A 25,742-nucleotide genomic window follows, 5' to 3' on the forward strand; every position below is an offset into this window, starting at 1 on the left:
TTAGGGCATGGGGAAGATTAATGTACCTGATTAATCAGTAGCTAATTAAAGAGTTTGCAAGTTTTCTGGGCTCTTTTCCATGTACAGTTGATTATGAAATTAAAAGATTAGTTTATTTAAAATTATATTTCAACTTGTTAATTCTTTTTTCTTCCTACACAGTGTAGTGACTATGACCTGGAATTTGGAACTGAGTGTTTGCATTTGGCTCTAAAATACTGTCACATCAAAGCCAAACTTATAGAAGGATCTCCTGACCTCTGGAAGGTAAGGGAGTTGGTACTTAGCTCTGTTTTGGTGTGTCATTCCTGAAGACGTATTGTCTACAAGTACAGACAATTTCCAGGTGCTTTAGAAGATAGAGAAGTATAAAAATATTTGGTTTCATATTGAAACAGTATTTCCAGGAATAAAGGTGTGTGTGTATATGCATACATAAAAGGTGTTGAGTCTCACTAGGTTTTCTGAACCATCAAATATGGTATCATTTCTATTGCTCGGTTGCAAGAAAACTCACGCTGGGATAATTTATTCAAACAAATTCCATTTTAGCCAATAAGATTCTTTTATTCACAATTTTTGTGTGTGTTCTTTACATATAATCTTTTACTCTGTAGCCTTACCTTCAACTGGATTGAGAGTGCAACTCTGCTTTCCAAAATAACAACGTTTCCTCACAGGCCTTGGGGTGGTAGCTCCAACTTAACTGGGTTGAAACACATATCTGCCAGTTTTGACCCAGTGGGGTTGGTGGCTAGAACCACTCACCTCCTCCTAAGAGGAACTGTGCTCTTTCCTGTGGTAAGGTTTGACTGCCTTTATGGCAAACTTCTTTCTTTAGGAGGAATGAAGTGGTTGTTGCACGATCATAGTTCAGCTTCCTGTTGCAGCAGGAGTGCTTTACAGCGTGACTCTCCTGTGTTTGATTGGGTAGAAATAGGTTGAATTGAGCAGTGTATTCTGAAATAGAATTGTAGGGTCATATCATAGTTTTGAATAAGTATTGCTGCTTTTGAAATGTTGGATGAAATCTTTATAAAGCATCCCTCTAAATCTGGTTAGAAAACATTCATCCTAATTCTGAGATTATATGAATCTAAAAGCATACTTCCTCGTTGACATAAAAAGAAAACAAAAAGCCCTATGTGTTGATTAGGTATTTTGTAAGTCACGTGGTGGGCCTTGCTGCATGCGAAGATTTTCTCACACATACTTAAATTGTTCTAAGATTACAAAATATTGATATGCCTGAATTATTGCCTGGTAGAGTAAATTAATGCAGTCTTATTGCTCTTTTAAGAGTATCCAAATATCATCAACCTAGAAGGCAAACCTTTTATTCATTTTGTTTCTCCTTTTCTATATATGGCTCAGATGGTGATATACATATCAATTGGGAGGATTTTGATAGTAACCAATTAGGTATTTTGTTAAAGATCCTGACCCATGTCACCATAGACCTGCTTGACTTAATTTGCAGACTATGTTGAAAAAAAAAAAAAAATTCAAGACATTTTATTGCTACTAACATGTCAGCACTCTTTGGCCTCATTGCTGATGTTTTAGGCTGTGTGAGTATCTACTTCTTGTGGGTATTCTGAGCCTTCTTTAAACTTGTAAAGTACCCTCAGGTCTGCAGGTGAAAGGAAAGCAGCACACTGCTCTTCTTTGAATTTTACACTCTGTGTTACACAAATGTATTTCAGTATTTTTGAGTGAAATCTCACATTGCAGTGCTTCCACCCGCAATACAGTATCACGGTTTTAGTCCTTACATCTTGGCGCTCTGCTTCCCTTTTATGTGCGACAAATGCCAGGGCACTGAACTGCGGTTGGCCTTTCCAAGTGCTTCTATTCATTCTCCTCCTGAGTCATTTCATAATGCTGTTGCGGGTTGAACTGCATCCCGCCACAGAAGATATGTTCAAGTCCTAGCCCCTGGCACTTGGGAATAAACACTCTTGTTTGAAAAGAGGGTTTGCAGATATAATCAAGTTAAGATGAGGTCAGGTTGGTAAAGAAGAGTCCCTAAATCGGATCTGTAAGAATAGGAGAAAAGATTCACATACAGATAGGTGGAGAATGCCAACGACAATAGAGATAGAAATTGGAGTGATGCATCGACAAGTAAAGGAAAGTGAGGGGTCGCTGGCAACCCCAGGAGACTAGGAAGAGGTGGGGAAGGATTCTTCTCTAAAGCCTTCGGAGTGGGCAGTGGCCCTGCTGACACCTGGATTTCACACTTCTAGCCTCCAGTACGGTGAGAGGATATGTTCCTTTTTGAAGATGTCCAGTTTGTGGTACATTGTTATGTCAGCCCTAGGAAACTAATACACGTGCCAAAGGGTGATATCCTGTTAGGCCCAGAGGGATCATTTTCATAGTATCACTTTCCGAACTGGGCCGGAGTGGGGAAGCCCTGCTCTTAGAATGTTTGAATAATGATGTGCCTTACCAGGGTCTTGGATGCTAAAAGGGCATGTAATGCAGTGAATTGGGCAAAAAGTCTTTCAAATTGCAGTTTTGAGGTCTTTTTAAGGTGTCAAATTTCTTCTGTGATTGAGGGGAAGTTATCTTGAGTGCAAATGATGTAGTTGTTTCAGGTTCCCTGTTTCCCTCTTCTGCCTCCTGTCTCATCATCCTCTACCTTTAAAAAATATTTTTGATATTTACTGGCTGTTCGTTTAGCCCTATTTAGCTTTTTGATGATACTGCATGAGTTGTCTTTAGCATAAGCTTTTAGCTTAATTTTACGGTTTTATTTTGCATGGATAAAGAGTATTACCATTGCTGTTTAAACCAAAGCAATGGAATCTGCATATTGAAATAAGTGTTCTAATTCAATACTAATTCCAACAATGCTACAACTTTTTACAACTCAGAGTTGAAAGAAGATTTAGTACAATTATGCTAAAACTGGCATTGAACTTGGGTGGCAGGCCAAATGCCTGGAACATGATTCAGAAATCTGACACAGTGAAGAGTGCACAGTGAAGAGAGTGCACATTTCAAGAGAATTTTCACTACCACAAAACAATAAGGCAAAGGAGGATTCTGAAATACAGAGCCAGGACACCTTCCCCTACCCCTCAGAAAGTGAGGGAGTTCACCCCTGGTGCTGGGAAGAATGACTAGAAATTTCTCATGACCACATGTAGGACTGTTATTTCATCTGCTGCCAGAAATCCCAGGAGGACTATTTTATATTTTACATACTTTAAAATTTTTATTTATTTATTTATTTATTTATTATTATTATTATTTTTTGCGGTACGCTGGCCTCTCACCCGTTGTGGCCTCTCCCGTTGTGGAGCACAGGCTCCGGACGCGCAGGCTCAGCGGCCATGGCTCACGGGCTCAGCCATTCCGTGGCATGTGGGATCCTCCCGGACCGGGGCACGAACCCGTGTCCCCTGCATCGGCAGACTGATTCTCAACCACTGCGCCACCAGGGAAGCACCATACTTTTGAAAAAAATAGAAGTAAATGCAAAAAGTCAGCATTTACGGTTGAGGCCAGCCTTCCTGCAGTAGCTCCTCTGGGTTTAGAGGAAACATCAGTTTTTTCAGATCACCATGCAGGGTAGAGGACATCCTTGAGAATGAGCAAAACCCCCTTCTTCTCCCTCCTTTCCCCTCCCTAAGAGCGACCAACCACAGAAGAATACAGGACCGACTCCTGAGAATAGGGGTTGGCTCTGAAGCTCTGCCTGAGCGGTTGTGCCTAGCCAGCCCTTACTGAACATACTCTTATTTTAGTGAAATTTCATCTAGTCTATATGAGGAGACTAGATTTAGTCTCCATTCCTTTAATTTATAGTTGTACCATATTTTTGTCCCAATATAAAGAGTTGGTCACTTACTATACTACACAGACCTAATTGAACAAACTTCTTGTTTCTAAGTGTTAAAACAGTCTTCAAGGCATAGAAGATTCATAATTTATTGAAGAAATTTAACTATTCCATTGTCTGAAAATGCTTCTTTAGAAGACGTTGATGTGTCATCACAACATTATTGGAATGACTGACTTTTGAGGATTTCTTTTGATGGGAATTACTTGTTTTAGATTCACGTGTTCTAGCATCTTTGTTAAAAACAAAAGAAAATAGTCTCACTTTTTTCTTTTTAACCTCGAAGATACAATGTGGGGCTTCCCTGGTGGCGCAGTGGTTGAGAGTCCGCCTGCGGATGCAGGGGATGCGGGTTCATGCCCCAGTCCGGGAAGATCCCACATGCCACGGAGGGCTGGGCCCGTGAGCCATGGCCGCTGAGCCTGCGCGTCCGGAGCCTGTGCTCCACAACGGGAGAGGCCACAACAGTGAGAGGCCCGCGTACCGCAAAAAAAAAACAACAACAAAAAAAACCAATGTGGTGAAATTGTGTCTTTTCAGAGGTTTTCATCTAGTTATCCAGTCTAGAGGAAAGAACATTTTCTAGATAGACATAATTGATGAACTGGAAATCAATATAATATCCCCATCCAAATCTAAATTTGTGTCTGTCTTCGAAATTTAAGATTTTCTGGCTTTATTCTAACTATTGGAGTACATACTTATTTTCTTATGAGGTGAAAGATGGAAGAACATTAAGTGTAGTCTGATTTATGTAAGATGGTGGCCAAGTGGACTTGGCTCTGAGAAGTCTCTTTAATATACTGTATTGTCAACACGGAGCAAGACAGAGCAGGTACCATAGTGTCCTGTGGAGCTCACCTTGAGGTAGCTGAGAGTGCTCTGGCCTAGGAGTTAAAGGCAACTATCTCTGTGGCTCTCAGTTTCAGGTTTCTCTTCCACTGAACATAAATATTTTTAAAGCTAAATACTTAGATGAAATACTGCACAGAAGCACAGTGAAACAAAACAGGCAAAAACTGAGCTAAACTAGGTGAGTAGCAGATGTGGGGCTCTGAGCGTCAGCTGTGCAGAGCTTCCACACTGGTCTTCCGGTGGCCCCTGAGCTCTGAGGAGCACAGTGTGAAAACCAGTGAATCAGAGGATTGAGGCTCTTCTATCACTAGGGCTGATGTGTTTTTTTTTTAAGTAACTGTTTTCCGTACTGAGGTATTATGCAAGGTCAAAGAAAACCTGCAGATCATGCTTACAGAAGAAAATCAATCTCAAAACTGATTATTAAACTTTTCGTAAAATTAAAAATAAGGAAAGGACACTCCATATTACTGTAAAAGCTTGATAGAAAGAGTCATCAATTCAGAATTAAAACATTTTCAGTCCTCTTCCCTTTGAAATATGGCAGCTGTTTTATTTAGAAAAACAGAAGGCTGTTTTTCAACACAGTACTTTATAAGTTTGTCAGAAATAGTTTGTAGTTTATTTTCCTTAAATCAGTGTTTGTTGAGAAGTATAGTTGAGGTTTTCGATAAGGCTTTATGAAGAAAATATTAAATAAACATCAAAAACTTTAATCTGTGTATAGTATGTATCCACAGCCAACAAGAAAATGTAGGCAAAACGATGAATTTTAGGGGAGTTCCCTGGCGGTCCAGCGGTTGGGACTCTGCACTTTCACTGCAGAGGGCACAATTCACATTTTGATGTCTTTCTTGCTTATACAATTACTTATTTAATATTAGTGTAGAAAGGACCTTTAGGTAATAATTCATGTATTTTATTCATAAGACTGATTCCAATGCAAAAATGTTGTCTTGCAAATATGCTAGAAAAATCATTTTAGTATTTGAGACCAAGTTTTTTTCATTAAAAAAACCCATTGTTAAGATAGATTTATTTGGAAAAAAGAATAAGGTACTTTCACAATTATTCTATTTAAATTTGGAATGCGGTTTTATCTCTCAAAGAAAGCAGGAAGGAATAAAAAATCAGGTATGGTAATTAGGCATCTTCCTGTTAATTTCTGATTTGAGTTTACCTTACATAGCAGACAGTTATAGGAAAAAAAGGCTTTTCTCACTTAAATTGCAAATATTGAGTGATGATTTCAGATATCTAGTTAACTTTGGGTTTTCATGGAAACAAATGTGTTTTTTTTAATATTTAATATTAATATTTAATACCACGAGAGGTAGCTGTGTCCCCATTGCCTGTCCGAACGCCGGGGGTTAGAAGGTGTTCAGAGGCATTTAAAAGAAAGAGTGGATGTAACTGACATGACTGGAGGCCTCTACCACAGGTGCGTGTGTGGGTTTGTGTTGTGGGAGCCCTGATTTTCCAGCCTTTTCTATTGCCCCCGAAGCCCCCATGGGGCTCTGCTCTAGGCCTTGAGGGTCTCTGCTTCCTGTCTGTCTTGAGCTCCGCAGCCTTGTCTGGTCTTTATTTGGTAAAATAAATATATATTTATTTATTTATGGCTGCGTTGGGTCTTCGTTGCTGTGCGTGGGCTTTCTCCAGTTGCCGAGAGCGGGGGCTACTCTTCCTTGCGGTGCTTGGGCTTCTCATTGCAGTGGCTTCTTTTTTTGCGGAGCACGGGCTTCAGTACTTGTGGCTTGCGGACTTAGTTGCCCCGTGGCATGTGGGAACTTCCCGGACCAGGGCTCAAAACCGTGTCCCCTGCATTGGCAGGTGGATTCCCATTGGCAGGCAGATTCCCAACCACTGTGCTACCAGGGAAGCCCGAAACAAATGTGTTTTATTCAATTCTTATAAAAGAAATTTATCCTCTAAAATGTTGTTTCTGCAGGTTGAGTTTTGCTCACTGTTTTCATTGCTCTATTCCAGTCCTTAGAACAGGATGTACAACATGGTAGTTATTTGATAAATATTTATTGAATGAGTGAATGAGATCAATACATTCTTTAATTTGGTAAAATGCATAGTCTGAAGCTTTAAGTGTCTGTTTTCTATTTATTTCCCCAGATAAGAGAACTGCATTTTGGGTCAGTAACTATAGTACTAGTTTTGGTTCACATGTGCTTGTTTTAGACATAATTTAACAATGTCATATTTGATTTTAATAGATTGGTTGAGTGCTTGAGGAAATTTCCATCTGTCTTACAGGTTAGCTGCTACATTAGTTCTGGATTGTAAGGTATAGTTTTGGACCAGGGTTACCTGCCAGGATACAGGCATAGCAGGGAAACCTATTTTGGGTAGAAGTGCCCTGAGCCACTTACCTGAACAAAGTTTCTGTACAAGTTTAGTTAGGATATAATCTGGAGGAAAATAGTCCAAATTATAGACATGGAAGGGTATTAATTAGTGAGTATTTCTCAAAGTGGGTTTTTAGACCATTTGCATCATAATCATCTGAACGATAAGCTCCTAAGACCTTATAGTACTTATTAACATATTTGATTATTTACTATGTTCTTCAGTTCTGTGATGTAGGAAAAGTGATTCTGCAGTGCCATGCACTTGACATGTTCTGTACCTGAGCTCACTGGATGTACTCTGGGAACTATCTGCTATAGGACCATGCAGGGTATATTACAAGGAATAGGTTATTGCAAGGAGGCTGTATGTTCTTAAGCAAAGATCATGATTGTTCTTATATACATGGTGGTACCCTCCAGGCTCTTTCAATCAGTTATGTATTAATAAAAATCTTAAAAAGGTGAACCTTATCTGGAAGTATACAGATAAACTCAATTCAGAATGAAGACCCTCAATGTGAATTGGTCTTTCAGAAGTATCTCATTTCAACTGAAAATGCAATTTGGTAATTTTTTTTAATATATACTTTTCCTTCTTTCCTTCCAACATAAAACCTACTATTAAACAGTAATTCTAATACTTTTATTTAAATGCTACCACATTTTCTTTGATATAATACCTATATTAATAAGACTTTGGTAACCACTGCCACATAACGTCTCAATTTACTTAAAGATTTAAAAACAAATCTTCAACCATTTGTAGAAACAATATATATTTTTTCTGAATAAACTGATGTGTTGTAATTTAAAAATTGTCAGTATTATGTGTTTATAGTTTCTCCAAAATCAAGAATTTCCTTGGGGGCATAATTTTATTGCTTTCACATTCCTTCCTACTCTGTTAAGTCTAATGAAGTTTATCTGTCCTCTAGGTGACCTACAAACGAGATCTGTATGCAGCTGAATCGATTATTAAGGGTATGTTTGGCCTTATGACTGTCAGTTCCTATGTTTCAAAAATGTAAGCCAGTTGAGAATTTCTCATGACATTTTAAAGCCCAGAATTCTCAGAAGTATAAATGCTGTAGGCCACGGAGGTCTGTGAGTTGTTTGTTTGAGAAATAATTACATATATTTTGTTTCCTGCTTTGAAGTATCACTTATTATGATTTATGTAACATTGGTTTTAGCTTTTATAAAGGAAATACTTTATTAATTTGAGAAACGTAGGTGACATTGACACTATTAGAAGTGAAAACTGATATTTTAATTTATAAATATATTATATTTTGTTTTTATTTATTCAGAGGACTGTCTACTCCCTCCCAACACTGCCATATCAGTACATTAGACAGCATCTTTTGCATGAGAAAAAAAATTTTCTGAAATAGAGAAATTGGGCTGAATGATTTTTAATTCCTTTTAGTTCTGACAATGACTGCAATTTTGTTTTGTAATTTTAGATATTATATATGTAATAACCCCTTTCTCATTCTTTTCATCTCTGACTCTAAGCTCTCAGCTACACAGAAGTACTTTATTTCATAATCAACAAATATGTATTACTGTGCTTGACACCGTGCTAGAAATGTAATGATGATGCACAAGGGACATTCATTCTGTACTTTTGCAACCTCCACAGTTCAAATCACAGTTTCTTACCCTTGGTACTATTGGCATCTTAGGCCAGGTAATTCTTTGCTCTGGGGACTGTTTTGTGCATCCTAAAAGTTGCCTACTCACTAGATACCAGAAGCACTCTTCCCTCCCTCCCCTCCCCTGCTCTGACCATCAAATGTCTCCTGACATCACCACTGTTGTATGTATACATGGTCCTAGCCAAAATCAGAGGGGTCCACCCCCAATGCCTAAGCAAGTGTGGTGCTTTACAATCTATTTGTAATTTACTCCTTCAAAAATACGTTACGGACAGAACGATGTACTCAGATAGTGACTGAGAAGTGACCTTGTAAATTCAGATGTTGATTGAAGTTGAAAGAAATACTGAATGGGAATTGTGAGGGCAACAGTTTTTATTTTATTTTATATCTTATTTCATTTTATTTTATTTTATGGAAAGCCTATTTAACAATCAATTGGCTTCACGTTCAGAAAACTGAAATCTTTTCTCTGTTTATAACATTCTGTATTTGTAGTTTATCCTCATGTTTTTTGTCCTTCAAGAATATTGTGTTTCAAACCATTAACGTACTTTAATATGTGTATCTGTGTATGTAAACAGATCATCTATAGCTATAAATCAAAATGTTGACATATATTTACATATGAGCCAGGCTATGTATAAACATTACTCTGGAGAAGTTGCCTAAACCATGTTGTAGTTGGCTATATTCTCAGCACAAGGAAATTTAAAACTCAGTCTGGTTTCTTTATAAACGCATATCTCCATGACCTAGGTAAAATGGAAGTGAGCCATTTTGTGAAAAGTTGGCAGGTAGTTCAAGTGAGGATGCTACGTATCTCAGTACTTCGCCTATGTATTATCAAGAACAGGCTTCTTATCATGTAAAAGCCTACATTTTAAGTATAATTGCAGGGGGCTTTAGTTTTGGAAATTGTTTGCAGAGAGAAATTGTTTTGTTTAGGTAACATGTTCTAGTATGCTACTTGTCAAGTATTTAAAAAGTATTCTACTTTGATTCTTAGGGAAAGTAATTGGTCTGGATGTAAACAGCTGATTTAGAGAAGAGTCTCCTTATGTTCTTTCAGATTTGCATTTCTATTAACTTCCCAAGAGATTCTGATGTTGCTCCTACCCTTTGAGGACCACTGCTGTGGTGCCTTCCTACTCTGTTTGGGTTTCTAGACCAGTAGTGTGGTGATTACCAGAGAACTTGAACACAGAATGTCTGGCCCTGACACGTTAAGTCAGAATCTGCGTTTTAACAAAAACTCTGGCTCATTAGTTTGTACATTAATTTCCAGAAGCATTCTTCTAGGCTACTCTCCAGTCTTTAATAGTTGATGTTTTTTCCTAAATAATAGCTTTTATTGTATTTAGAGCTTCAAGTCTTTCCACGCTGTCAGTTTCAAATGTTTGTTGGCTCAACTGGGATTGCTACCTGCCTCCATGACTTGAACTAATACTGTCTCTGAGGCCTCATAGTAGAAACAATTCCAGGCATAGGAAAAGGGAAACTCTTAGATTTTTAAAAATAAAATTCTAAAATAGAGTATGGTATATAGCAGGCTACCTATCTGATCTATCTACTCACCTGTTTGAGTTTTCCATGTAAATGTTCAAAGTATTTTTCTAGGCACTTGTGTGACACAGCATTCACTGGGTACTTACTTTGTGCCAGGCATTGTTTAAAGCATTTTATATAGATTATCTCTTGCTTCTCCAAGAACTCAATGAGGTAAGTAGTGTGGTTGTTTCTGTATTATAGGATATTCAAGGGTCCTAAGCAAATACTAATCTAAGAAGGATAGAAAATTAATTCTTAATTATAAATTTTTCTACCTTAGTCAGTTTACCTCTTTATATAGCTGTTCTCCCTTTTTTCCTTAAGCAGAGATTATTCAGATTCCCTTCTCTGAAATTCTTGGGCTACATGTGTTTAGGCATTTTGATTACTATGTATTTTCAGAAGCTACTGCTGTTTGTCATACATTATATCACATTACCAGTGGGATTTGGGACGTTACCACATAATGAAACTTACAGTATATGAATATTTATGCTCAATATTTAGAATGACTATAAAGCCCCTAGCCAGTTCAAGCTTAGGACTCATTTTGCCATCAAATTTTTTTTTTAACATCTTTATTGGAGTATAATTGCTTTACAATGGTGTGTTAGTTTATGCTTTATAACAAAGTGAATCAACTATACATATACATATATCCCCATATCTCTTCCCTCTTGCATCTCCCTCCCACCTTCCCTGTCCCACTCCTCTAGGTGGTCACAAAGCACCGAGCTGATCTCCCTGTGCTATGTGTTTGCCATCAAATTTATATATGAAAACAATTTTAAAAACGTTTAAGAACTTTTTGGATTTCAGCATTGACTGTAACTTGGTGTGACCCTCTTTTAGATTTGATTCAGTGAAGGTGGAAAGAATATCTATTCTTTTTTCTATCCTCTGACATTGAGTTGAACCAAATTTATTGGTATTTTTTCTTTAGAATCTAAGGAACATAAATTATGGGAATAGATGGTCTTTCCCTCCCACCTTACCTCTCTACCTGCTTCCAGCACATGCATATTGAGCTCCAGTGTATATATCTATCTTTTTTCTTTCTTAAAATAGAGATGATATAATATTTGAATGTATGCACTTTCGTCAAGGTTTAAAACCAGGACTTGGAGCACATGGCACTCATGCCAGGTACTTTGTATGTTATTTCATTTGTTCTGTATAATGCTGTTAACATAGATATTACTGCTCTGAATTTTGCAAGTGGGAAAACTGAAACTTAGTGAGATTAGGTACTTTCCTCTAGGTCACATAGTAAGAACAGGATCCACAGTTTAATCCCATTCTCCCTTCACCTTAAGCCTGACTCTATTCTGGGACGTGGCCACTTTGCACTTCTGAGTCATGTCCCTGCTCACATTGACCACTGAAGTGGATACTGGATTCAATCTCTCTCTTTGGTGGGTACAGCAAATGGCTTATAAAATCCAGCCTGCCCAGTTCAGGTTCTGTTGGGTTAAAACCGTGTCTTCAGCTGGGAAGAATGATCACACAATTGATGCTGAAGATGTTATCTCCTAGTGCTGTGCTAAGCACACAGTAGTATTCTAGAGAGTCTGGGAGTGTGGGAAAAGCAGATAATATTGAAACTGCAGATTTCTAGACAAGACTAGAGAAAGAATAAAAATTAAAATTCAAAATCAGAATAATAGTTTCAAAATGATGGTTTGGGTACTGTTTCTTTCATTTTTAAATTCTGGGAGTTTAACATTCCTCACTGAGCCATAACAGCTTTTCCTCTTCTAGAATGGAACTTGTTTTCTCTGTGGTATGAGTGCTTAGTATTCTGTAAGTTGTCTTTCCTGTGCTGCTTTATTTACTTCAATACCAGTTATTGCTGGCCAACGTATTATATTCTGATGTAACTATTTTCTTGTTTACTAAGTGTTTTTCAAACTATAAAATATTTCTAGGATAAATGTCCAAACTTGTAAGAGCTTTTCGTATTCCCAGATTGACTTGTCACTGGAACAGCATGTATATTTTAAGGTCCTTCTTAATTTATGTTCAAGTCCGTCTCTTCAGTAGGGGAATTTTGATGTAACTAACTTCAGGCAAGCTTTTGATGCTAAAATCCTCAAATTATGGTTTATAGCAAGTCTCAAAATCTGACTTTTATTTTATGTTGTTAGATAAGTTTTATTTTTAAGCTTAATTTATTTTACTGTCAGTATATTTACGTGGATTTCCATTTATAGTGAACTGTTCAATAATAGGAAACATGTATATAAGTAGTACTCTCAGATTTCTTTTACAGTCTTTCACACACACAACTTTGAAAAATGTACAGTGAGTCACAAATTTACTCTTATGTAAAACAAAGCATTTTTAATACTCCTTTTTCTGAGGTAGAGAATTGGATTCGGTCATTGTTCTGTAATGTTTAACTCTTTTAGGCTTCGGTGTGTGAAATTTAAAACATAAACTTTTCTAGGGAGTCGTGTGGTTAATTGGTGCAGCAAGACTCTGGGTTGACTGACAGGTTTGTGAAGAGCCACTTAACAAGGAGATACTGTACTTTTGTCACATAAGCTGGTTGAACCCACCCAAGCCTGCTCTGTGGGCTCAGACCTACGCAAACTATTAAAATGGTTACAGCAGTAACATACTTTATCTAGATTTACATGTACCATGCAAACAGTCCCAAACACTTGATTTACTGTGTTGACCATATCATGGCAAAAGGATCAATACTGTATGCTAAAATTTTCTAAGATGGAAATCCCCTAAGGGATTTCTAAATAAAACATTGCATTTATTTTCTACCATCATCCTTGATCACATATTTTAATATTTTTAATTTTCTGGCTGGAGTGTTTTAAAAATAATTGTATTTTGTTCTCTCCTGGTTATGATTGTACAAACCCAAGTAGGCTAGTACTGTAAAAAAGCCTCATGGTACTTATATAAAAATGGAAAAAACAGGTAACATTGATAATCATTTCATTTTTAACTGGCTTTAATTAATATTACTTAAAATAGTTAATATTAATGTTCATATAGAAATTCATGTCTTTCCCCAGTCATTATGTAACGTTTTCCATTTGCTAAGAACTTTATTTTAAAGGAAATTGATTTCTTGGAAATACCGTATCGCCTATTGGTTCAGAACTTTAGACTTTATTCTGAAAATAGATTTTTATTTTCAGCATCATTGATACAGGTGATTTCTTTCAGTGTCAAGTATTTATGCACAGTCAAGCTATAAATCCCCATATGCCTGCTTTTTTGTTTCATACAATTTTTTAAAGGAATTAAATCAGTAAGCAAGCAATTGAATTCTTTTCTGCTTATACATTGAAAGTAGCTGAATATACTTTTCAGTTGTCTCTGACTGAAAGGAATAAAATCAAATCACATGTGGATAAAACTGATTCAGTGTTCCTGAGATTTAGGAAGATTCGTGGTGTTATAGTGTGTATTTTATGCATATGGAGAAACTAATGCCTTTGTTTTTTAGTGATCCTTTAATATCTTCACATAAAATCATGGCATTTTAAGTGCATAGCCTTTTCACATCTTCTCAAATTGAAAAGGTGAGAAACTTTAAATCAGTTTTCTACATCTGTAGAACTCTAGGTTTTTCTTTTCTGATGAGAAAAACTCATCAGGTTTTTCTTGCTAAATAGCCAGTGATGATGCCATTTTATTTTCAACCATGCTTTTTGGACAATGCAAAGCTAAGATTTACATGGAAACTGTAATTTTTTGATGTGTCTGGCTATTGACGATGATACTTCATTTTCCAAATTTTCACATTAATACCATAACTTGTTTGTAAATACTACACTTTTTGTTCTTCACTCTCTTGAGTAGTCCTGTCATTGTATCTTACGTGACTCTGTATCGACATTTGCATCAAGCTTTAATTAGTGAGAACAGGAAGGCTGCAATATGATTTAATAGCAATTTGTTTTCCTTGGACTCTTACTGGAAAAAAAATGTAAATTAGGAAGTTAAATATTCGGGTCAAGATTAAAGAAAGTGGAGTTCACTTTTTTGTTTAACTTTATAATTTCCTTAATTTGTCATTAGTGAGATGCTAATTCAAGCATAAGCAAGTAAATCTGTCATGTTCAGAAACTTCTAAGGTCACAGTGAGGTATTAAGTAACTAGTTAAATAAGACTTAATAACAGACAAAAGCCAGCCAGTTAGGCTTAACTCTGATGTAGGTAGGAAAAAACAACAAAAATGCAAACATGACACTTATGCTTTAAGTAATAATACAATACATTTTATAAATATCCTGATGAGTCACTAGCCTTAGAAAATTGCATTTCCTTCAAATTTACTTCTCTTAACTAAGAAAGAATATATACTTTGAAAAGAAAAAAAAAGTTTTGCATCGTTTTCTTGGAAAACAGTAATATCCTTACATGTAAAAACACGTGCAGGAGACAAGATGTCACATGTCTGATTCTTATTTTCAGTTGCAAGGTAGGAAACTTCATTTGGTATTCAGTGACTCATTTAAAAATGTGGTTAAGATCTGATATAAAACATCTTAAAAAAAAATCTGCCTTCCCGATGTCCTCCAGGTAGAATATGTACAGTTGAGAAGGAAGCCAATTTACAAAGACCACTTTGACCTTTTAATGTGGGTCTGTATTTCTTTCTCAAATCTCTATCCCTGTTGTCCACTTGTCCTGTAGTCATGGCTTGTTGACTGCTTCTCTTTGCTTGACGGCCTGCTGCCCTTACTGTTCTAAGAGCTTCCTTTAGATAGGTGTTCAGAGAAACCTTAGGCATCTTACTACAGATGAAACTGAGATAGGGATTTCAGTGCTCAACAGTGGTGATTCTGTTTGACTCCTTTAAAATTGTTCATGTGAGACAGAAAATAGACTCTAAGATTGGCTTTTGATTCAGTGAACTGAACAGGAGAATAGAAGATGACTGCCCCCACTTTGAATGGCTTAGGACTTGACATCTTTTGGAAATGACTATTTCTGGATTTGATATAGTTGTTTCTTACTTACCTATGAACACAAAAATTTTGGCTCAAGAGGTCAGTATAGTGGATGAGGCCTGATGGAATTCATCGTGTTAGATGTTTCTAAGAAAATGGAAAACTGACTTTTGGATTTTTTGCCTACTTGCTTCTAGAACTAATCTAGTATTTAGGTTTACTTCTCTCTTCACCACTGAGTTTGAAAATTTTTTGTAAAATACAAATACCATCCTGAGCACTCATGTGTCCCTACTCATGATTAATTGATGGAAGCATATGTCTAGGTATTCCTTGCTCCTTGTTAATGTGTCAGTGGGCTTATCACACGGTAAAGAGGAAGCTGTGCATGTTAGAGATTTTACATATTACTGTTTTGTGAAGTTAAATGAAGATTCCAAATTGCATCTGTTTTCTAACCCTTCAAGTAAGACTGGATACTTTATGTATACCGAGAGTTCTAATATTCAAGGACAATTAGAGGAATTTCTAAAAGATGAGTATATTATAAATTAGATTTTGACCTCATTTGTTAACTTTGAGATTATACATTATGCCTCCTATATAGGACTTTTAGTTAGAATAACACTGAAATTAAACACTTAGGAAAACACATTATGTATGAATATATTTTGTTAAACTGTATATTCTAACCAAAGGTGGCTAAGTTGTAGGTTGCGAATCACGTTAAACTGGGGGATTGAAAGCTCTTAAAGAATTCCATTGTACTTACAACTAGATTGAAACTTGAGAAAATTTCAAAAGAGTTTGGCAGATGAAGCTGTGATACATTGAAAACTTGGGCATTCCGGATATCTATGCTAAGAGTCCTTTGATGCACCTCCGGGGTAGGTGGTTGGAATTGTGTTAATGTTCTTCTCTGCTACAGAGAGATAAGCGGAGGCAGAGGAGCATCCTCTGTTGGAAGGTCCACCATGTCTTTTCTCCTTCTTCCACTTGGAGTTAATAGTATGTAGCTGTAGCATTGAAGGGACCTGCACAAGAGGACAGCTGACCTTCTGAGTTGTTGTCTCTATTTTATATCCTTATGGGCTTCAGTTAATGCTTAATTGGTTTTGGTATTGAGAGTGTTGTCTTCTCTGGTATATTGTGACCTAGTGAACCAGCTGAGACTTTTATGTTACTTTCTAAGTCTCTAAGCATCTGAGTTAGGGTTCTGTTGAAGAGTATTCTTAACTCTTGCCTGATTAAGTATGCAAATGAGAGACAGTGTAATTTTGCTTTTGAAGTTTAGAGGTTTAGATGGTCTCTGCTCTTTTGGCATGAGGCGGACAGCATTGTTAGATAAGCAGCTATCAACCACAACGTGGTCTTGTTATGTGACTAGGGAGTCATGGGAGGCATGTAACCAGGTACTTCATTTCTACCATGTTTCATTGACTCTAAGGTGCCATTGCTTGTAAGAAGCAATGTTATTTTTATACCATTGAGAAAAGAAAAATGCTGGCAATTAAACTACAATGTAATGTTTTATTTTCACTTAGAAACTTATAAACATATTTATTAAATGAGCTCTTTTATGTTTATTTAGGCATATATTTTTATCACACTTATTCATATGTAAAAAGACACAGGCAGAGTTCTGTTTTTGGGTAAGTTGGAGCAAGCTCACTCCACTCTGTTTCTCCTAGCAAATGAATCTATATGGACAGAATACATAGAACAGCTGTTTGAGGCTTCAAAGTAAATAGTACAGGTGGATTAACGAGTAAGACCCAATTTTGAAGTACTACCTAACTGGCAGTGAATTATGTCAGGCTCTGTTGTGTCCTGACCTGGCTCCAATGCAGCCCTGGGTCCATTGTCCAGAAGTGGGCATTGGAGTTGACAGACCTCCAAGAAAAGCCCCTTAATTCTGATCAGAGAAGCAGGAAAGGAATTTCCTAATGTTCAGAAAGTGAAGATATCTCTTCTTTTTTCTTTTCTCTCTCAGTGCTTTAATTCCCAGGCAATCATGTGGCAATAGTGACATTGGCAATGGCATCAGTGGGGGCCCAGAGAAGCCTAAAATTCTGAGGGAAATGAACATTCCTCTTAATCAGAGTTGCTATGATTCTAAGAGGTGGGATGACCACTGTTGCTGTTCTTAATTTCTCCTGTTGCTTACCTTTGGACGCAGGTGCAATCATGGGAAATGTGTGCAAAATGGGATAAATAGGATCCCAGCTTTCTGGTAGGAGTGATGAAAAGGGATGCACTAAAGAAGTGGAATGTACAGGGAGAGGTTGGAGGTGAGAGAGGATATTACTCAAATGTACAGGATATGATCTGAGGTCAGTTAACATGCAAAGAGTCAGGAAAATCTAAACTCACATGGGAAAGGACAATTAATAGATACCCATGCTGAGGTGGCACAGATGTTGGAATTTTCTGAAAAATACTTTAAAGCACTGATTATAAAAATGCAACAAATAAGGGAAAATGCTCTTGAAAGATGAAAAGTCTCAGCGAAGGCATAGAGAAAATAGAGAAGAACCAAACAAAAATCTTAAAACTGAAAAAAAGAAGATAACCAAAATAAAAAACTTACTGGATGGGCTTAATAACAGAATGGAGATGGCAGAGTGCCACTGAAGTTAAAAATATATCATTGGAAGTTTTTTTTTCTGAACTACAGAATGAAAAGAAATGGGGAAAAAAATTAACAGTACTCAGCATCTGTGGGAATGCAGCAGGTCATCTGAATCCTGGAAGCAGAGGAAAAAGTGCAGTACAGAAAAAAACATTTGAAGAAACTATGAATAAAAACTTCTCAAATTTGATAAAAGACATAAAACTGCAGATTCAAGAAGCTCAGGTAACTGCACCATGATAACCCCAAAGATGTCCATATCCAGATACTTCCTTCATAAGCAAACTGCTGAAAACTAAGACAAAAATCTTGAAAGTAACCAGAGAGAAATGATGCATTGCTTATAAAGGAACGATAATTTGAATGAATATAAATTTCTTATTAGAAAACATGGGAACCAGAAGAAAGTAGAATACGATTTTTAAAGTGCTAAAAACGAATATTATTAACTCAGTATTCTATATCCAGCAAAAAAAAAAAAAAAAAAAAAAAGAAAAATTACCCTTCAGGAATAAAGGTAAAATAAAAACAATTTCAGGTAATGGAAAAAAAAGATAATTTTGTTGCCAAAAGGTGTACTCTAAAAGAATATCTCAGCAGAGCCTTTCATGCAAAGGAGATGATGCCAGAAGGAATCTAGGAATATCAGGAATTAAGGAAGAGCAACAGAATCAATAAATAGAATAGACTCACATAATTCTTTTTACATTTTTAAACTATTTATAGGTTGAAAGCAAAGGTAATATTTTCTGATGAGTTTTTCTATGTATGAGACAGCTGCAATATTGTAGATAACTAAGTGCAACATAAAAACAGTAAGGTAAAGGGACCTATAATACCATGGTTAGGTTTCTACATTTTACTTGCTGTGGTAAAATATTTTACGTAGACTCTAAAAGGTTAAATATGAATATTGAAATCCCTAGAGCAACCACTTAAAAAAACTATACAAAGAGATTAGATCAGAAACACAAGAGATAAAACCGAATACTAAAAACAAGTTTAAACCAGAAGAGAAAGGAGAAATAGAGGAACACAAAACAAAGGGAGAAAACAAAAATATAAATAATAAAATAGATGACCTAAATCCAAATATATCAGTAATTTCATTAAACGTCGGTGGTTTCGGCACACCAACTAAAAGATAAGAAGACCAAACGTAAGGTAGATAGCTAGTGGGAAGCAGCCGCATAGCACAGGGAGATCAGCTCGGTGCTTTGTGACCGCCTGGAGGGGTGGGATAGGGAGGGTGGGAGGGAGGGAGACACAAGCGGGAAGAGATATGGGAACATATGTATATATATAACTGATTCATTTTGTTGTGAAGCTGAAACTAACATACCATTGTAAAGCAATTATACTCCAATAAAGATGTTTAAAAAAAAAAAAAAAGATGAAGATTTTAGGATGGATATTAAGGTTCGACCCAACTGTATGCTGCCTACAAGAGTTTACTTTCAACATGATGTTTTAAAGGTAGGTTATAAGTAAATAAAAGTAAAAGCACATACCATGTATTCACTAATCAAAAGAAAACTGGATGGCTATATTAATATCAAAGTAATAAAAAAGTACCTTACATAATAAAAGGATAAATTCACCAGAAAGACATAATTCTAAATGTATATCCATTTAACTGCAGAGCTTCAAAATATACTTAGCGCGAACTGACCAAAATGAAGGGAAAAATAGACAAATCAACAATTATAGCTGGAAACTGCAATACTTCTCTAAGTATTTGCTGGAATCAATAGAAGATCAACAAGGATATAGAAAGAGTAAAGAGTACCACCAACTAACTTGATCTAATTTACACAAAACTTTCCACCCAGCAGTAGAAGAATAAACATTCCTTTCAAGTGCACCGAGAACATTCTCCAAGACAGAATGTACCCTGGGTAATAAAACAAATATTAACAAATTTAGAGGAATTGAAAGCATGCAAAGTATGTTCTCTGACAATAATAGAAACAAACTAGAAATCGATAATAGGTAAAAGAAAAACCGTCAAGCTTGGAAAATAAACATTAAATCAACTGTGTCCAAGAGAAAATCTCAAGATAAATTAGAGAATATTTTGAACTTCAGTAAAATGACATCACACTTTGTAGAATGCTGCTAAAACAGTACCTAAATGCTTATATTAGAAATGAAGAAAGATCTTGAATCAATGATCTGAGTTGCTGTGTTAAGGAACTAGAAATAGAGGAGCAGTGCAAACTGAAAGCAAGCAGTGGCAAGGAAATTATAAAGAGCAGAAATTAATGAAGTTGAAAACAAAATGTCAGAGACAAAAAACCTAAAGCTGGTTACCTGAAAGGATTAATAACACTAATAAACCTATCATGAGACTGCAAAAAGAAAGGAAGACACAACTGGAAATGTTACACAATTGTTGGTGGCAATGAAAATGGCACAGCTACACTGAAATGCTGTTGACAGTTCTTATAGCGAGAAAAACACATTTACTGTATGATCCAGCATCCCATTCCAATGCATTTACCCTAGAGAAAGGAAAACTTACTTTCACACAGGAAACTGTATGTAACTCTTTATAGCAGTTCTGTTCATAATCATCAGAAGCATGGAACAATCCACATATCCTTCAGCGGATGAACTGGTGAACTGGTACCACCTATACAATGGAATGCAACTCAAATGAATGTATATGAATTGTCCATATACAAAATAACTTAATCTCAGAGGAATCATACTGAATGATCTCAAAAGGTTTGAGATCTCAACTGATCTCAAAAGGTTATATTTTGAATGATTCCATTTATATGATTTAAAAAAGTTTTAATTTTATTTTAGAGCATAGTTGAGTAACCATGTTGTGTTAGTTTCAGGTGTACAGCAGAGTGATTCAGTTATACATATACATGTATCTATTCTTTTTCAAATTATTTTCCCATTTAGGTTATTACAGAATATTGAGCAGAGTTCCATGTGCTATACAGTAGGTCCTTGTTGGTTATCTGTTTTATATTTTGTCTTTTTATATTTTTTATTATTTAAATTACAAAAATTTATTTTATGTTGCAGTATAGTTGACTAGCAATGATATTCTTGGAGAGACAGAAATGTAGTAACAAGGAATAGATCAGAGGTTGCTTAGGCCAGGGAGCTGGGGAGGGGGTGAGTACAAAAAGATGGCATGAAGGATTGAACTGCTTTGTATTATGACTGTGGTGGTCGTTACACAAATCCGTAATGTTACAATCATGGAAATGACCACCGTATACACGAAAAGGTAATTTTACTGAATGCTAATAGAGGTTAAGTGTATCTTTATAAGGCCCTGATGGGCAGCAATTCTATGATGCCATCCCTATTTCAGAGAAGTTATACAGAGGAAAAATGGAAGTTTCAATCAATGAAATATTAAGTACTTAAGTACTGAAAGTTTGCCAGTTATTTCATTAAAAGCTACAGAAGAAGATTTCATTTTCGCCCCAGAGTGATGTCATTTGCTCTTACATTCTGTTATGCCTTAACGTTTGGGAAAGGGGAATGCCAGAGCCTGTGGAGAATTCTCTTTACTCCATGAACCTGTGAGACTGTCGTTTGACGTGTATTACTCCAATAAAAAAAGGTGGGGAAACTCCTGGGTAAGATGCTGAATTGGGGAAGTATCTCATCTTCTTTACTGATTCTATTAGCATGTGGAGTGCTTGAGGGCCTTCACATCAGACCAGGTTGCCCGGTTTGAATCCTGGCTCCTGAGTTTACTAGCTGTATAATCCCAGGTGAGTCATTTGTATCATCATCTCTAATGAGGCCATTATGATTTTGCTGGCTAGATTTTGGTTAGAATTTAATATATGCTTTTTATAACACAGAATAATAATAATAATTAATTGTCAGTCACTCAGTGAGCAATAATCCAGTGGTTTGGCCGAGTTACTCTGGGCCTCAATCGTTTTCTACTTTAAGGGAGGCTAATATCTTCTATTTATTAGTAACATTGCATTGATTCATTAGAATTTAAAGGACTCCCTAAGATGTTTTGAGCTCTTAAAGCATAGAGCCTTATAAATAAAAATACCATTGCTCTTATTTTTTTCATGTTATTGGTAGTTTTCATCTAAGTTAAATTGTTGAAAGTTTACTGATCGCTTTAATAGCATGTTACAGACCTTTTTGTATCCTTATGTGCTATACTGAAGACCTAATTTTGTCCCTTGATCATATATAAAGGTACTTTCTGAATGAATAGAAGTACAGATGAAAAGACTAGTGTACTTTCAGGTAATTTTTTTTTTTAAATTTCGTAAAACTTTTTATTGTCAAATAACCCACAGATACTGAAATCTAAAACTAATTTGTAGCTTAAAGAATAATGCACATGTTTGCATAACATCACCCAGATCATGAAGAGAACTTTGCCACGCACCTCAGAAGCCCTTTCCTGTATTTTGTAGTGGCTAACCAGATTTTATAGCAATCTCCTCCTCATATTTCTTTTGAACTTTATCACTCAAATGTGCATCCCTCAACACTGCAGTTTGGTTGTGATAATTTTTTTAAACGACATTTAAAATCTCAACCTACAGGTTCCTTATCCCTTTATTTTGCTTGCACTTTGTCTTTTGCTGAATTTAGGCCATGTAATTTGTAGCTTTTCTTCTCTTTTGAATTTTGATGGGTACATATTTATGCATGGTACAGTTCTTTATGTTTTTCTTTCATCTACAAAGTCATAGCTGGATCTAGAAGCTTGGTCAGATTTAGTTTCATCTTTTTTCTCAAGACTAGAGATGGTGTGAATTTTTTGTTAGGAGACACCTAATGTCTGGTTACATAATTTTGTGATGATAGCAGCCATTGATACTCAATGCCTGTATTGTTAAGAGGTTGTGTAGGTAGTTCAGAATCATGATATATATATTTGAATTCTATTAATTAGTTTTCAGGTATTGAGGTATTTTCATAAATAAACTTTACTCATCTATTTACTTACCCAGTGGTACAGTTTATATGACAAAAATAAATGCTTGATTATTTTTCTTTATCAGTTTTCAAGCAAAAGAATCATCATTCTCTAAAGTTACCAATTATTTTGTGTGTGTTTCATAAAGATGAAATACTTCATAAGTTCATAATGGTACTTCCAATTCAATATTAAGTTGTATCTTACTTCCCGCACATTGAGAATTATGGTTATCAAAGCTACAGGGAATAATAGAATTAGAATATTTTGTAAACATTCGTTCATTTTATTCAACAGTGCACACCCTAGGTCTCAAAGTATCAATATTAATGCTATAAACCAATGTTATTTCCATAAAAATTTAAACAACTTTTCCTACATATACTGTCCCCATTTACTCTCCTCCATTTTTTTGTTTACACTGTATGTTTTCAGGTCGTATAGCTGTTATACAGTGTCTGTTTTAACTTAAGCTCTCATTTAGTCGCAGTTCTGCTAGTAACTCTGTTTTATGCTATTCATCGACAATTTTGTTCACATCTCTCTAGACTTTGGTTATCTGAAGCTTGAGCTCTGGTACATTTCTTAGGAAAGTTTCCTGGGAAACTGTTTACTTAATTCACGTTGATAACTGCTTGTGCTTTATACTTGAAAGTTAGTTTTGCAGAATGTAAAATCCTTGGCTCATATATTTTCCCTGGCATAACTTAAATATGTTCCTCTATTTTTCTTACGTAAAGTCCTAAAGATTATCTCATTTTTATTCCGTTATCTGTTTCTGTTCTTTTTGTCTATGTGCCCAAAGGAATGATTTTTTTTTAAGTGTAGTAATTTTGCTACAAAATGTCTTGGTATTGATTTTTATTGGTAAATATTTGCAGGTATTGATATGTGATGTACTTGTGTGTGTATGGGTGTTTGTGTATCATTTTTAGTAGTCTCTTTTTTCTTCATAGATTTCTATTATGTTTATGTTAGATCATCTTTACCTAACTTTAATGTTTATTACTTTATATTGAATGTTTATTTAAAAAAATTTATTTTTACCTTTTTCTCTTAAAGTATTATTTGTTAGTTTTATACATGTGTCACTTCTAGTATAGTCTTCATTTCTTAAATGATCTTTTCTTCTATTTTGAGCTCTTTTCTGAGTTCTGCAACCTAATTTGAGTTTTTAAAATTCCAAATCAAATGGCTGTTTCATGTGTTGTTTCATTAGCTCACTGGTTTTTAGCTTGTTTTGAAATAGATTACGGTTTTGATTGGTTTGATGGGCACATCTTTCTGGCATGTTCTCATTATTTTTAAAGGTGTTATTCTGTTCCTTATTGTCTTTTTGCTTATAATAATTTTGTGTGGGGTTTGGCTTTGATATTTTTCCATTATTCATTTGGATGTGAAGTTAATTTTCTTGAATTTGAAGAGGAAGACACTTTGACGATAGCTCAAAGATCTCCCTCTTTTGTTGCTTTCTTGTGGTGTCCACAAATGTGGAAGCACATTCTAATATTTTTCTGGCTCTGTTCTCCTATCACACTTTCAGGTGGATCTCCTCTTTCTTTTGACTTTGGCTGCATTGGGTCTTCATTGCTGCGCGCAGGCTTTCTCTACTTGCGGCGAGCGGGAGCTACTCTTCATTGTGGTGTGTGGGCTTCTCATTGTGGTGGCTTCTCTTGTTGCAGAGCATGGGCTCTAGGTGCGCGGGCTTCAGTAGTTGTGGCACAGGGGCTCAGTTGCTCCATGGCATGTGGGATCTTCCCCGACCAGGGCTCGAACCCGTGTTCCCTGCATTGGCAGGTGGATTCTTAACCACTGCACCACCAGGGAAGCCCGTCCTGTGTAATTTTGATTCCACTTCCAAGTTCTCTTTTAGTTGGACCCTGTGCTGAAGGTGGTGTGTCAGTTTTCACAGTACGTACACTTTTCCTTCAGACCTAACCAATTTCTCTTGTATTAACCCCACAAAAAGTTATTTTCGTGGGTAAAACTCCTCCAGTTAGGGCTGCTCTTCTTAAATTTTCAGTGACTATCTGTTGGCAAACTTTAAGGTTCTTCTGTTAACCAATCTGTCAGACACCCTGTTTTACTGATCCCTCTACTTGTTCCCAGATAGAGTCCAGTATTTCAGGTCTTGCATCATTGTTGTTGGTTTGTTTTCATTTGGCTGCATCATGAGGATTATGATGAAACCTTTGTATCTAAGTTTATTGAAAATGTTGTCCATGAGTTTTTGATTTTGCTATTCAATTTTGTTTTTATATGGGGATTCTTAGAAATTAAAAACCGTTCCTTTGCGGTCAATGCCACTTTTCAAGAATTCCTTTTTTTTTTCTCTTTTAAATAAATAATTTTTAGTGTTGGTATTGAGCAGAATACTGCAAATGAATTGAGATGTTTCTTTCAAAATAATTCTCTTAATCATAGGTCACCTTCATGTGCATAATTAAATATTTTCTACTTCTTTCCATATGGAAACTAGTAAATGTATGTATATCTGTATATTCTCAAAGGGAAGAGAAAATAATCTGTGTGTACCTAGTAAAGTGAATATGATTCTTAAATGTTAAGTCTACAAAACTTGGAGTTACGTTGTATTGAAGGCATTTTTTTAAGGCTGACCTTATTTTTTACTTTTTCTTCTAGAAAATAGAGATTTAAGATAAGTATTTGAACCTGGCTATTTCAAAGTTAGGAAGGTTTTTATATTTAAAGTTATTTGTTTTGAAGCAAAATTGTTGCATTTTTAAATTTCCTTTCTCTGAAGTTAGATTCTCCTGATATAATTTCCTGATCTCTTTCTAGATATCTAGTTACTTCCTTATATTCACAAATTTGTTTTGTATCCTTTCCTAGAAAATGAGATACGAGATATAGTCTTTTATTCAACAATGCTAATTTTTATTCAACAAATTTTAGATAAGAGAATTTGTATTTTAGTTCATAACAGAGTACAAAAACTGGGTGGCCTAAA

General features: G+C 35.8%; 1 protein-coding gene across 1 annotated transcript in view; it reads left to right on the forward strand.

Moving 5' to 3' along the window:
* CRPPA (CDP-L-ribitol pyrophosphorylase A) overlaps positions 1 to 25,742 on the forward strand; it is a 378,873-nt gene that overhangs the window by 89,517 nt on the left and 263,614 nt on the right. The window contains exons 4-5 of the mRNA XM_067746235.1: positions 163 to 267; positions 8,004 to 8,049. Of these exons, the coding sequence (XP_067602336.1) occupies positions 163 to 267; positions 8,004 to 8,049 (151 nt within the window). The remainder of the gene's footprint in view (positions 1 to 162; positions 268 to 8,003; positions 8,050 to 25,742) is intronic.

Source organism: Pseudorca crassidens, chromosome 8, assembly GCF_039906515.1.
Source record: "Pseudorca crassidens isolate mPseCra1 chromosome 8, mPseCra1.hap1, whole genome shotgun sequence".
NCBI lineage: Eukaryota > Metazoa > Chordata > Mammalia > Artiodactyla > Delphinidae > Pseudorca > Pseudorca crassidens.